We start from the raw sequence: 15,936 nt of genomic DNA, 5'->3' as shown, positions 1-15,936 counted from the left end.
GTGTAGAAGACCTAAATAAGTCCAGAGATATACAACTCAACCCCCAAACAGCTGCAGTTTGAGCTTGTTTCCGGGGTGCGTTAGCCGTCAAGCCACCTAATTTAAGTCACTGGTTGGAAAAGGTCGGCACACCCCCTTCCCGGGGCCTAAACTGCCTGTTGACTAAAAGAAACACTTGCAGACACCGTTACACTCCAGGATAAGAGGATATAGAGATCCTTGTCCTACTCAGTGCTGTACATATAGCCATGAGCCCAACGCTCACAGACAACTGTAAAGTAACGTAAATGTCTTGTGAGCACCATAGGTAAATTAGTGCAGTGGTACACAAAGGACAGATATATATATTTTTTTAATGGTACCACTGGCAGGACAGAGCTGGCAAGACAAATGATATCCCGCTGCAGAACAATTACAGATGACACTGCTGGTTTGAACCTACCATGCCTAGATAACATGACCCATCAAATATTCATCCACAATAGAAATGTCACTGACCATGTGTTTTAGTTCCAGCTCTAAACTAGATCTGAGGGAGCGGTTACATGTTGTAACACGTTTGAGTTCATGGAGTTCATGAAAGAGTATTTTCAGCCATCAAAACAGGATATTTCCCTCACCACACATTTAATGCAAGATTAAATGCAGAGACAAAAATAGTTCAGTCTTCAGTCAAGTTCAAACCTAATTGAGAGCTCAGTTATTGCCTGCAGACCATACTGCACCAGACAGAACAGAGGAGTGCTGTGCATATGCTGCAGGAAGCCCTGTGTAGTGTCCTTTCTAGCCCAAGTTTTTATTTTATTGTATTAATTCACAATCTCTACACATGGCCTTATTACTAGAGCAACTGCTATAATATGTTATGCATCATATAAAATCTGTACATAAATCTTTAAAAAATCATGTTTTATGGAGTCCAGGTATAGCAGGTTTCCCTCTTCTGTGTGTGCCGAGTTTACATCTGTCCCTGAATCGTGCTTGACAAATTGAATCTGCCAGGAATAGATGATTCTATCGAATTTTGTTTTTAGATGGAACAGGATCTATGAATATCAATGTCCTTTCTGTGCATAATTTAAAAGGCAAATTATATTGAGCTTGAACCTAACTGGCATTTTACTGGGTAGTTATAATGAATGATACCAGGCTTTGTTTGTAGAGGCAATGATAAATAGATAAATATAGATTGATAGAGATCAAGATAGATAGAGATGCGAGAGAGAGATGCATTAAGATAGCAAAGACTCAAAGCACACAACAGTGATGAGGGGGAAAACTCACCTCAACCACCACCAATGTGCAGCACCCATCTGGGTGATGCAACGGCAGCCATTTTGCACCACCACACATCAGCAGAGGTGGAGAGGGAGTGAACAATACTTAGCCAATTGAATCGGGGGATGATTAGGTGGCAGGTTGAGAGAGCCAGGTTGGGAATTTAGCCAGGACACTGGGGAACCCCCTACTCATAGTGAAGAGTATCATGGGATCTTTAATGGCCACAGTGAGTCAGGACCTCGGTTTAAAGTCAATCCCAAAGACAGGCATAGCCCAGGCTCACCTCTTTGGCACTCTTGATCTTCTCCAGAAAGGTGTGGAGCTCCTTGGTCTCAGTGTACAGGGCCCGGCACACGGCCTGGTAGTGGCTGGAGGCATCTGAGGAGCTGGGGAGGTGGGAGGTGCAGAGCTGTCCGAAAATAAGAAAATTATAGATGCACACGTTAATGACATGAAAAGGGTACATACATCAACATGAATAATCATATATAATAGATAATTACAGCACATCACACATTATTACTGCTAAAAATAGCATGATACCACCCAATTCTGCGGAGTGGGGAAATATTGCAGTGTCCTTTGATGGAATAAATTTGCTAAGAATGTCACTAAGGTGAATTAAGCAAAACTGAATGAAAAAATGGTTGTACAACATCTGTTCTTAGAGTATCAGAATTTGGGGGCAACAAGACAGGAACATGTCCTTGTAAACATGGGTGTGGCAGTAGCAGGAGCAATAACCTGGCAGAGACAACCACACGCTCTTTCCTCATTGTTCCACGACTGAACAACCCACATGAGCAATGTCTCAAAACTGGCTGGGTGGCATTTTTACACTTTCATCCTTACCCTGCCCTCAAAATTATTTTTTTCCCACAGCCTATGTGTCTGATATTTTCAAAGAAAAACAAAAGCCAAGCCAAGGCTGATAACTGTCTGAGTCTGAGTGCGGAATCCTCATTCAAACAATGCATCAGTTTATTTCCATGTGCTCTTGCTTGGTATGCAGATTGGTATCTTAAGTGCTACAGCAGCCAAAAATGTTGCATTTTCACCTTTAGTCAGGCAGCCAGAGAGTGCACCCTATTGAACTCAAATTTGGTTCAAGTAACGCTACGTCAACAGTAACGCTACGTCACGTGCAGGGTCTGACTGACGCCTTCCATACAGAGTGGGTCCACCTTCATCCGACTGCAGAGGCCAAGCAGAGGACTCATTCTCTCAGGCATACAATCAAGCCCCTGTGTAGTAGCTAATTAAATTATACGGTTACAGCGAACACGGCGATGTGTATCTTTAGAGACCTGGCTACCTCCTTGTTAAGATTTTTCTCTGTGCAGCACACGATTGGTGAATCCACAGTTAATGGAGTATTTAAAAGGCCAGGCTAAGTTCACGTCTTGTGCAACCAGGCGGAGACATACTACTTTGTAGTAAAGTCTTCTGGAAAGCTCATTAGCTTGCTTGTCATTAGAAATACAAAAGTAACTCCAGCCAAAACCATTAAAAAAGATTTTCCCCAATCTGCTCAGTAGTTGTCAGTATAAAAACATAAATCTTGAGCTATGGTGAACCTCACTTATACGCCATGTGACACTACTTTATTCAATTAGTCTACATTTGTACAGTCTTCTTTGTAGATTCCTCCCCGTGAGGTCAGGGAGTAACATAGTATTGCAAGGATTGGTCAGTGGTCTTCATTGAAGAGCCTGTTGCATTGACTGCAGTCTGTAATGCCAATCGAGCCAGGGCCTCCAGAACACATGCAACTTATCCTCAAACTCATTACATTTTACACTCCCAATATTTCCTAGCACAGGGGCTAGCTCCCTAAGCCTCTTTTCCCTTGTACATTTGCCACATTGAATTGCTATTATGAATGATACCTTCCCCAAAGCAGCTTAAATATTTCTTGTAGCTTATTCTTGGTGGGAAGTTTTTTGTGAGAGGTATAAACGCAAACACAAGGAACTACCGCTAGAAAAACCTACACTGGAGAGCACCTCATAGTTAGGCTAGCGCAGGGATTTTGCCTTCCCTCCAATGCCTTAGATTCTTCGATAAAGTATATAATCATATGAAACAGCAGCATATACTGATACATGAATGCATTTACACCTTCTACTTCCTCTTCTGAGAACCATCTGAAAAAGCCAGTTTCCCACAAATGTAAACTGTGATAAGGACCAATTTCAAAAACACAATTCCTGAAATAAAATGACACGTATTCTCAGCACTTCAAATAACAATAACTACAGCCCATAAAATATTTTTAGAACAGTATAAATCTACTGAATAACACATTGCGAAATCCAATTAAATCATTTCCATTAGCAGCTGTCAAGGGCTCGCAAATACAGGAATGTTATGTCAAGGATGTTTAGACTTATAACTTTCATAATGTAATGGCATACAGAAAAATAAATAAAATTGGATCCACTCATAATATACAAAAATCCAAAGAGAAACCACACAAACTGCTCTCTTAATGAGCAATACAGTCAGGCATTTAATATCCATACATCTTGTTTTGCGAACTCATTATGGCTGCACAGGTTTCTTGCATTTTAGATTCTCCATGTCTGTAGTTGCTATATTGCCATGGAAAACTGGCTCATTTCTAATCTGTCTTGCTACCATTTGCCTATGAGGTACTTGCTTGCTCTCTGTCATGGGAATTCCAGGCTAGTTTCTCTTAATTAGTTTTTGCTGCAATGATGAATGTGTGAGATTGCAGCAGGGAATAAAGGAATCAACAAGCGACCTTTTTCATAGAAATTTAAATGTAATCCTTAGGACTTTCTAAAAAAAGGTGCCATTGCCAACATGAAAATAAAGTCTATAAATGGTTCAACACAGACATTCAACAAATCTGAATTGATCCTGTGGTGCTGCAGGCAAGGACAGTGGGGTGCCCAGATACTGGAACATTATTTTAACATGGCAAGCTAAGCTACATAGTAGCCCTGTACTCTTTCACTTATAGACATAGGCAAATGTAGACCTCACAACTGATGGAGTTCATCACAAAATAACTTCATCTGAATAAACCTGAACAATCAGTTACTGAAGATTACCTATAAAATGTGGGCGGTACAATGAAATCTTAAATGCAATAGATAAAAATGCATTAATCCTAAGGGTCATGAAGGAAATGCATTATTGACAATGGTCTCTTGGGCTTTGCTCGAGTTCTCAGACGAAACAGGTATCATAACGGTTAAGCAGATTAACATCCGAGCTCTCCCCAGGAGCCTAAATTAAAGACTGCAACAGGAGCTCATAGCTGATCTCCTCAAGGAGTCACTTCTGATGCATGCTATACCAACAGCTCATAGCTAATCACCTCAATGGTTTGTACAGGAGCTCATAGCATATACTGTACATACAGTAGCTAACTGGGACTTGCCACATGGATGTGTAGTTACCACCACAAACCTTCTACCTTCTGACTTTATAATCTGAAGGAGGAAGGAGTTGTGCTAATTTCAGCCCAAAATATTTTTTTTTTAAATCTAAAAATCTCAAAAAATATAAATTCCAACATGACCACTCTCAGCTAAACAGACAGGGTCTTAAAGGTTGATACAAATGACCTTATATAACCAGCCCAATGAAGAGACAATTGTGCATCTGCAATAGGATCAAAGCCATTCCGGTAATAAACTTGATTTATAAAGGGCCTCATTTCTCTCATTTAAGGATGATTTGATTCCACAATTTTTTTTAAATTAAGAACAGTAATGTTGCACAGAACTGAACATGGTTACAGACAAATGAAACAAGAGCACATTTCTGAATTTCTTTTATATACATTGCCCTGGGTATTTGCCCGCTTCCTGAAAGGGGACCTTTAAAAGAACACCACTCCACTTCAGCACAGGTGTCTGTAAAATCCTGTCCCATGCCTTACCTTGAGGACATCCCGGTAGCCGTGGACGTTGCACACCCCGGCAGGATCTTCGTCACCCTCGTCACCCTCGTCCTCCTCCTCGGTGGCCTCGTAGCCCTCGTCGGGACAGGCGTCGCTCTCTGCCACACCCATGTTGGTCATGATGTCGATGAGCTGCTCCAGGGGCGGGCTGAGCTCCCGCTCCTCGTTCTCCTTCAGGCCGTAGTCCAGCGCCTTGTAGATCATGATGCCCAGAGACTCCACCACCTGCAGGGGAAACACAGGGCACAGTATGAACACAGGGCACACACTACACACAGGGCACGGTATAAACACAGGGGACACACTACACACACAGCACATTATAAAAACACAGAGCACACACTACACACAAAGCATGTTATAAACACAGGGCACACACTACACACACAGCACATTATAAAAACACAGAGCACACACTACACACAAAGCATGTTATAAACACAGGGCACACACTACACACACAGCACATTATAAAAACACAGAGCACACACTACACACAATGCACATTATAAACGCAGGGCACACTCTACACACAGGGCATGTTATAAACACAGGGCGAAAGACAGGGCACACACTACAGACAGAGTGCACACTAAACACAAAACACACGCACTACACCCAGGGCACATTATGAACACAGGACACACTACATACAGAGCACACACTACATACAGAGCACAGGGTAAACACAGGGTGCAGATACCCATCAAACACTTCAATCAAAACAAATGCACACATTTGCATCTGTGCCCAAATGTTAAGAATGCAGGACATTATCACAGCCTACTTGCTGTTAACACACTAACGCGCACACAGACGCACACAAATCTAGAGACTCGTTTTGAGAATTGAAGCTAGAAAGACAAATGATTGACTCCCCAATCTTAACTGAAAAACTCAAGACAGACACCCATCATATGTACTGCTGATCAGTAGTTTGAATACAAAGGCTGGTACTTTGTACACATCTGCATGAAATTAACAGCCTTTCATACAAATATCCCCCACCTTTCATCTGAATGAGAATCATTACTACCAGAAAAGTAAGACATAATATCCACCAAGATGCAATCTAACAAATCAGATGAAAGCAAACAGCGAATAATCAAATAGAAGTTAAGTCCCTACCCCCAAACACACTCACACCCACACAGTTATAGGTAGGACAGTACAACTGTAATATGTCTGAGGCTGAACTCCAAAAATAAGAATGATACATGCCATCATAAAACATATAAAACATCTTCAAAATACTGCTTTGCCTCTGTTCTTCATAATACTGGCTCTGTTCACATCCGGAAATGTATTTTTTGATCAAAACTATTTTATTTGTTTTAAGACCTGGACAGAGAGGGTACAGACGCCACGCAATTCATTTTGCATTGGAAGTTCATCTAAGGAAATACATGACCAAGGGCCTTGTGCTCTATACGGGGGAAAAAGGCCTTCGCTGTCTGCTTCCATCAATCATAAAAACCCCACAATGCCCGGAGCACGATTTTTCTGAGCTGCACAAATCCTCCGAGGGGCTTGAGGGAGAGTGAGAGAAATGGTGGAAAGCAGGATTATGGCAGGTTATTCCTGTCTGCGAACAGGCAGCTCCACACTGCAGCAGACACAGAGAGGCCAGATCTGGAGACAGATGGCTGTTCCCCTGAACTGCATCACCCCCCTCGCCGATCCGCCTACCTGCAGAGGGGACGTCACACACGCCACGCGCGCGCACGCGCACACACGCGCGCACACGCAGGCAGAGCTGTGCATTCACACAGGCATGCAATACATTTACTTTGGTGTGAAATTTCTGGGAATATATACTTTAAAACATATTTGTATGGTTATGAATAATTTACTAAATTGAGAAAAAAGTTAATTTAGTTTTCGGCTTGTCTTAAAGTGAGAATAACAATAAAACACACTCTCACATCCACACAGAATTTGATTTCTTTATATAAAACATTTGCTGATCAGGCCAGTGCAAAGTGAATGTCTTAGTCCGTGTTACAGATGCATTGTTATTCAATACGGTTTAATGACATGGGGGCAGATTTACTAAGCCTTTTGTGACTATTTTCAGGCACAGATATGATGTCATATGTATCAAACTGGCATGCCAGACTGGAAGCACAGGATACGAGTCATCACAAGGTGCGTTTCTCACCTTAATGAGCAAATAATGGGTGGCGATAGAAGTGTGGCTGGTTATGCATTCCATTAAATTTGACGCAATGACGGTCGATTTTTGGGTGAGATTTCTCCGCCTCTAAAGGCATAAAAATGTTTTTTTTTAAAACAAGGACTGAGAGACTGAGACACAGGTATACTGTTGGTCAAGAAGATGCACTGAGAGAATCATTGCAACAAGAATAACACCGGGCAAGAAATAATCAAACGGTACAGATTAAGCAGAGACACAATAATTAATGCTGTTTGTCACAGAAAATATCACCTAGGCATGGAGCAAGCACAGTCAAAGCTGATAGAAATGAAAAAAAAAAATGGAAAAAAGGCAGAGGAGTGTTTCAAATTCAGTTAAAATACATTAACCAACAGATTTCATGCAGCAGCGGGAAATGGTTGAAATTTTCCGCGCAACTGTAGCTTACATTGTAAAAGTCACAACATAAAATATGGCCAGAAACATAAGATATAGATGAAGCAACATAAGATATGGTGGTAATTCACAGCCAACAGGCATATCTAATGAGTATACTGACTTGGGTGTACACAATGTACCCTTACTTGACTCAATGTATGGCAAATAATTAGCGTCTTATATTCTTAAGAGAGACGCTTGTTCTATTAAAGGGAGTGTTCTGACATGACAGTGGCCCAGAGTATGACAGAACACCGGCACCAGGCCAGGTGGAAGAGAGCACACACCCACACACCCCAATAGTCCTAACTCCCACAGCGATATGGGATTCATCCGCTCCTGGTAGGGTTGAGTCACAGGAGAAGGCACAGCAGCCGTCACTCAACCCAAGAGCAGCCCTGTCGAATCCCAGCCCCGGGAGAGGGTTCCGGAATAATATCGCTCACACTGCTTTGATTTCTGATTTTCAGCTCCAGTGAGCAAACGCTAAATAGGCCACAGCAGCATCTGCACAGACTGTACCCAGCACTCCCTTTGGATGCCTGAAAAACGTGACTGTGAAAAAGCCCTCACAGACGACATCAGACCAAACAGAGATGTTTCAAATCCCTGCCAAAGAGCTGGACCACAGCCAGAGACAAAACTAATAAACAGAGACGTGTGCACAAAACCTGCTTGTTCCTCATTATACGTGACATCAAAATGGCTCCAAACAGACCGCATTACAGTTGTGCAACTGCCTCTCTACAGAAAGTGGTGCTACAGCAGCTTGACTTCAGTATCCACAGACCGTTCATATGGTTATTCATACAGAAATACATAAAACTTCACATAAGACATGACATTACAGGACATATTTAAGTCCATGTAAATATGTATTTTTTGCAAAAAGGAGTAGAACCATATAATTTAATAACCATAAAAAGCAACAAAAATTAGCTGTACTCTGCAAACTTGGCTTTGGGTGTTCTGCCACACATTACAATGCTGTCAGTGTTCCCAGCAGAACAGCCCTGCTGTTCAAGATCCCTTGCATATAGAGGAAAAGTAAAGGCCTACATGCTGGAGATGGCATTAGAGTAGAAATCTAAGAAAATACTCTTCTGTGCTTCGACAGTTGAACAAATATCCCTCAGGCTTCAAGAATCTTAATCTGTGACCATCTTTGTTTAAAGAATGAGGGGCAGCCAGACGAAGTCTGGTTGAGTAGCGGCTACATGACATGGAGGACATGTGGCCCTACAAAATGAGCAACTAAGCCAACAGGATTCCTTATTTCCTCCACTGTTCTTCCTGCTTAGATCTCAGATAGGGCTTCAGCTACAGTATATAACCAATTAGCAGTCTTCTAGCCAGAGGTAAACATTTGCCATTTGTATGAGATGCATGACTTGCCAGTTTATATAAAATAATATCTGTACAAAACAGATGGCTATGTAAGGTAAAAAAAAAGAGAAAAAAAAAAGAAAAAGGTTACAATATTAGTGAAACCAAAAAAACTCGACACCAGTCATTCCATTTTCTGCTCTGCCCTGACCCACCCGTCCTGTTAGTCAGTTGTTAGGGTGTGACCAGGTGAACATCACAGAGGACTCGCCCCAAATGTCATTAGGCAGAGAAAATTTTTTCATTGCCAAATATTTAGGGGTTTCAAAATCAGCTGTTTGGTACATTATTAAAACGGAAGAACACACTGGTGAGCTCAGCAATAGCAAACAATCTGGTAGAAAATGGAAGACCAGAGAAGTGGATGACAGAAGAATCCTTTGAATGGTGAAGAAATTGTTCAACAGACCAAAAACACTCTTCAGGATGTAGGCCTAGATGTCAAAGACGACCATCAGGAGAAGACTACGCCAGCATAACCTCAGAGGGTTCACCACAAGATGCAAACGCCAGGCAAGCCTCAAGAAATAAAAAAAATAAAAAATAAAAAAAATAAATAAAAAAAAAAGAGCTCAGGATCAAAAGAACCCCCGTCAACTGTGAAACATGGTGGATGTACCGTTACGGCTGGGGCATGCATGGCTGCCACTGGAACTGGCTCACTTGTGTTCACTGGTGTTGATGGCATCAGCAAGATGAATGCCAAAGTATACAAACACATATTGTCTGCTCAGATCCAAGCAAATTAAGCAAAACTGATTCGATCCAAAACATAGTGTACATCCAAAGTTTTTTTAGGCCAAAAAGTTGAATGCTCTTGACTGTGCAAGTCAATCACCTGACTGCAAACCAATTGAGAATGATTTTTCAGTTTGTCCAATTACTTCTGTTCCCCTAAAAATGGGGGGGGGGGCTATGTATATATAAAGGCCTGCAATCCCTACACAGTTCACCTAATATGGATGTTAGAACCCTGAAATTAAAGCTGAAAGTCTCCACTTCAGAATCACATTGTGATTCCAAGAGTAGAGCTGATATGACCTTTCTCAGTAGGACAGGAAATTGCAGTTATTCGCTCTGTAGAAGCTACTCCACAGAGTAAATAAAGATACTGTATGGGGTCTCCACAGTATGTAATATAATCCACCTCTGTATCTCATTGCAACACTAGCCAGAGTGACACAACAAACTGAGCACTCTGATATATTTACTATGCTTGACAGTGTCTAGACCAAATGTCTAGACCCCAGAAACATGTAGTTTTCTACTCAATAGCCTACATTTCCAATTAGAAAACAGGAACAGGAAACAGAAAGCAAAAGGATCACAGCTTCAGCTGGACCAGGTTAGAGTCCACTTAAAAAATAATCTGTACAACATTAACCAGAGGTTGAAAAAAAGATAGATTAGGGGGGAAAGTGACTTCACATATAATTGTTACACATTTCAAGTGTGTGATATCTATAGCATTATGCTTCACAAATCAAGTTACCATTTTATATAACATCACTGTGTTCAGCAATAATGATAATGTTTCTGGTTATCTTGGGCTTATCCTTAAAAAAAGGAAAAGAAGACATTAAACTACAGCAACAGAGATAAAAGGTACCACACACCAACCGAGGTACCACTGACCAACTTTGCCATTGCCGTTGTGGTATAGCACAGCCTGCTGCATACACAGTCATCGTTTGCATCAGAACAGATTTACTTTAACATTGTACATTGCCTTTTGGCCTTTTTTTCCTTCATAAGGTGACTGTTTGTATGGCCTAGTGATAGCACTAGGTACAGAGCAGAAAGCAGAAATATCCCCTCACACAGACAGCCATTTTGAACACTGTCTAACAGACCACTCTCCGCAGTCCTCACTCTTGACTACTGCTGCTAGTTCATAGGTGTGCTTGGCTGGGCTGGGCTGACCTAACAAACACAACCGTTACCCCACCGACTGAGGGAAAGCTGCCAAAAACATTACCCCCACCGACCCCACAACCCCAATTATACATCGCAAAAACTTTACAGGCTTGTGGTAATGGGTGGGAGGGGATATGACCTCAGTCATGCTGAAAAAGAGCAAAATGGAGGGAGACTAACTATCAATCTCACTCGGCCAGCAGCAGAAGTGCTGCAACTGCATTCTGCAGCTTTAACTCCAGTACTGGCATACCCAGCTAAATCATCCTAGCCCCTCAACAAGGTTCTAGCTAGAGGTCTGCAAATATTGTTTGTATTTGCTCAGTGTAGCAGTTTCACAGTGCACAGTTACAATATATAGCTTAGGACATCTAAAATGCAGGTAGAATGAATGTTGGAACTTGTCATGTTCCTCTTCACCCAGTGCTATTCTGATCAGTGATGGCCAATTTCATTTACTGTAGCAGTTGTGGTGTTTATGCAATTCATTTTATTGATCCCTTTAAATGTCAGTCATGTCATTTGATGTAATGTTACATGAGGAAAAATTATATTACATTACATTATTGCCGCATAAATGCTCTTATCACACCTACTCACAACATGGAAATCATGAGTGTTTTCATTAGTATTAGAGAGAAGGTACAGTAAACGCTTTGATAACCAAGTCACTACTAACACCAGTGATTGGCATTGTCAACTTGAAAAAGCAATTTAAGTAGATAATATAACAACCAATTCACAATAAAACATCTTGCTACATATTGTCATTACCCTTTGGGGACCATAAATATTGTGATCCATATCACCCAACTCTAACTCACATCTTACACACGAATTCTGTAGAATCATGGGACATTTTTAACTGGAGCAATATGCAACACCTCATTCCAAGGTTTACACAAGATCGTCTTGTAATTTTAACCAAGCCTCATTCCCACAAGTACTGTACATATGTTCCCTGTCAGAAGACACACCTCCCCGTTGCCGTGGTTACGTAATCGTAGATGTTGCGTACGCGGCCCTGCACAAGAACAGTTTCTGGAGCCCAGGGATGAATCACAATATTTTATCTAGAATTCACCTTTCTGTTCCACCTTCCTTCCAGTAAAATACATAAATACAGTGGTGTGAAAAAGTGTTTGCCCCCTTCCTGATTTCTTATTTTTTTGCATGTGTCACACTTAAATGTTTCAGATCATCAAACAAATTTAAATATTAGTCAAAGACAACACAAGTAAACACAAAATGCAGTTTTTAAATGAAGGTTTTTATTATTAAGCGAGAAAAAAAATCCAAACCTACATGGCCCTGTGTCAAAAAGTGATTGCCCCCCCCCTGTTAAAACATAGCTTAACTGTGGTTTATCAAACCTGAGTTCAATTTCTCTACTGATTACTGACACACCTGTTCTCAATCAAGAAATCACTTAAATAAGACCTGCCTGACAAAGTAGACCAAATCATCCTCAAAAACTAGACATCATGCTGAGAGCTAAAAAAATTCAGGAACAAATGAGAAAGAAAGTAATTGAGATCTATCAGTCTGGAAAAGGTTATAAAGCCATTTCTAAAGCTTTGGGACTCTCACACAGTGAGAGCCATTATCCACAAATGGCGAAAACATGGAACAGTGGTGAACCTTCCCAGGAGTGGCCGGCCGACCAAAATTACCCCAAGAGCGCAGCGACGACTCATCCAAGAGGTCATAAAAGACCCCACAACAACATCCAAAGAACTGCAGGCCTCACTTGCCTCAGTTAAGGTCAGTGTTCATGACTCCACCATAAGAAAGAGACTGGGCAAAAATGGCCTGCATGGCAGAGTTCCAAGACGAAAACCACTGCTGAGCAAAAAGAACATTAAGGCTCGTCTCAATTTTGCCAGAAAACATCTTGATGATGTTGAAAATGGGAAAATACTCTGTGGTCTGACGAGACAAATGTTTTTGGAAGGTGTGTGTCCCATTACATCTGGTGTAAAAGTAACACCGCATTTCAGAAAAAGAACATCATACCAACAGTAAAATATGGTGGCGGTAGTGTAATGCTCTGGGGCTGTTCTGCTGCTTCAGGACCTGGAAGACTTCCTGTGATAAATGGAACCATGAATTCTACCAAAAAATCCTGAAGGAGAATGTCCGGCCATCTGTTCGTGACCTCAAGCTGAAACGAACTTGGGTTCTGCAGCAGGACAATGATCCAAAACACACCAGCAAGTCCACCTCTGAATGGCTGAAGAAAAACAAAATGAAGACTTTGGAGTGGCCTAGTCAAAGTCCTGACCTGAATCCTACTGAGATGCTGTGGCATGACCCTAAAAAGGCGGTTCATGCACGAAAACCCTCCAATGTGGCTGAATTACAACAATTCTGCAAAGATGAGTGGGCCAAAATTCCTCCACAGCCCTGTAAGAGACTCATTGCAAGTTGTCGAAACGCTTCATTGCAGTTGTTGCTGCTAAGGGTGGCCCAACCAGTTATTACGTTTAGGGGGCAATCACTTTTTCACACAGGGCCATGTAGGTTTGGATTTTTTTTCTCCCTTAATAATAAAAACCTTCATTTCAAAACTGCATTTCGTGTTTACTTGTGTTGTCTTTGACTAATATTTAAATTTGTTTGATCTAAAACATTTAAGTGTGACAAACATGCAAAAAAATAAGCAATCAGGAAGGGGGCAAACACTTTCACACCACTGTATACCTTTCAAAACTGTGGTTTTGACATTTCCCTTTGCTGAAAAAATGACACATCCATTCTAAGGAAATATTCAATTTCAACTGTAGTATTAAATGGTAAATTTAATTCAAAGACAAAAAGCTTAGCATCCATTCTAAAACTTGAAAAGATGCATGTGCATGCGTGTTGATAGATATTTCTGTAGCTACTTTGGGTCGCAGACCAGGCAGTCTACATTGAATCTCCCTGGTCAGCTGTTTACATCTAATAAAAGCATCATTTCAACAGAATCCAGTACTTCTACCGCTCAGTAATGGGAGGCCTAAGCAGATGTCAAGCAATCACACCGCTGGTAAAAAAAAAAAAAACTGAACAGGAGTAAAAAGTAATGATAAATCAGTAATACCCAGATGCTGCCCTCTGAGCTCCATCAGAACCAAAGTAACTTCCTATCGTCTGCACAATAGAGGCTCTTCTTCCACTGAGAAATGCAGACAGACAGTCTTACCCCACACCCAACCAAACATTCTTCAGGGGTCACTTGATATCTGCCCCGTAACAAAATATCCAAGCAACATAAATCAGTCTCTACTTAAAGGAGAAGGAGATCTGAGACATTTATGTAGTGGCATATGCATCGATTGCCTTATGCATCGATGCACTGTATCCAATGGAACAATGTGTCAGGCAGATGTGTGTTAATCTGTACACAGTACAGACGACCAACCAGTGCCACCTGATGAAGAACACAGAATATGTCTATCCCCCATCTACCAATGAGCTAGTCACCATGGTGACCAAGTCTGGCCCCACCCCTGCTGACTCAGCTGCTGTTTTCTCAGCCTGTCATTGAATTATAGCCACTCCACAAGTAAAGAGAACGCTGCAAATTTATTCTGCAAGCTTGGCAAACCGATGTGCAGCGAAGGTACAGGTGTTCTAATGGAGCTGCTTTCACACTCTCTCTCAGTCCCACTGTGGCATACAATCACCTTAGACCATGTAATTACTTTCACACAGGAAACCAATTGAATACCTGAAACTGCTCCCCACGGTCTATCAGCAGAAACACAGTGCACTAATTGTTCAACACAATTAAATATTTACATGTATTTTGTTTCCATCTGCTGTCAGATCTGATGGGCAAAGGGCGGGATCAACTTGTTAAAAGTCCTTCTTTTCTTTATACCTCCAACCATACAAAACACAAAAACAAATAAACAGGGCTGCGGGTGGTGAAAGTGAAAGGAGCTTTTGTCCTTCATGCAGATACAATCTGTTGTATTTATTGTAATAGGCCTATACTTTGTGAGATTGAAGCCTGTGTTCAATCGGCATATGTCCTGATCAATGACTTGGAAGTAATTCTAAAATTAACCATTATTTATACAGGGTCGGTTGGCAGAGAATGCATGCTCCTTTACAGCAACACCTAAGTATCCTAACCTGCATGTCGTAAAGTGATCGCTGAACTCAAACTGTTTGAAGAAAAATAAAATATTGCTTTTAACAGCTAGTCAAATTTAAGGGCAAATGTTGACAAAAGCACACCCCTACTTTCTCTTGAGAAAAAATTAGATCAGCAAGTTCAGCATTTTCAACACACCGCCTCAGCCAAAGAGAAAGGCCAACTGTGAGAGGCAACGGAAAGGCTACCTCTCTTCATGCTAGCTGCTCTGATTAGACAATTAGGTTAGCTCTACACATACCCACATAAATACTTGAGAAGAGAATCAAATGTCTTCTAAAATAAGTCTCTCACTTGTGACCAAAAGACTAATACACAAACTGTGAGAATTGCCAAGGGCCATGTAGGCAGATAATACTTGCTTTTTACACAGTCATTGCTTGGGAAAGGTAGCTTTGCACAAAACTGCAAACAAAATCTGGCAATCTCTTAACCTGGGCCTCAAGACCAAATAATGACTCCAAGCCAACAAGCAGCAGCCTGCCAACTAGCAGGCAGCCAGAACCTCCATTTAATAAATAATCTCAAAGACATCTCAGATAGCACTTCCATGGTCTGTTCAATTCACAAGACCAGGAAAATCAACTGTTGGCTTATGACTGGAGATATCGTTAATCAATGTAGACAAAGAAACAGCAAGGCCAATCGCCAATTAGCATACAGATTACCTTG

General features: G+C 41.3%; 1 protein-coding gene across 6 annotated transcripts in view; it reads right to left on the bottom strand.

Annotated features, from left to right (window-relative positions):
• spire1a (spire-type actin nucleation factor 1a) overlaps positions 1-15,936 on the bottom strand; it is a 50,305-nt gene that overhangs the window by 19,884 nt on the left and 14,485 nt on the right. For all 6 annotated transcript variants that reach the window (XM_061255683.1, XM_061255684.1, XM_061255687.1 and 3 more), the window contains exons 3-4: positions 5,198-5,443; positions 1,565-1,690 (exon numbers count right to left, since the gene is read on the bottom strand). In XM_061255683.1, coding sequence (XP_061111667.1) covers positions 1,565-1,690; positions 5,198-5,443 — 372 coding nt within the window. The remainder of the gene's footprint in view (positions 1-1,564; positions 1,691-5,197; positions 5,444-15,936) is intronic.

Source organism: Conger conger, chromosome 9 (assembly GCF_963514075.1).
Source record: "Conger conger chromosome 9, fConCon1.1, whole genome shotgun sequence".
Classification (NCBI taxonomy): Eukaryota; Metazoa; Chordata; class Actinopteri; order Anguilliformes; family Congridae; genus Conger; species Conger conger.
This window is presented reverse-complemented; position numbering and strand designations above follow the sequence as displayed.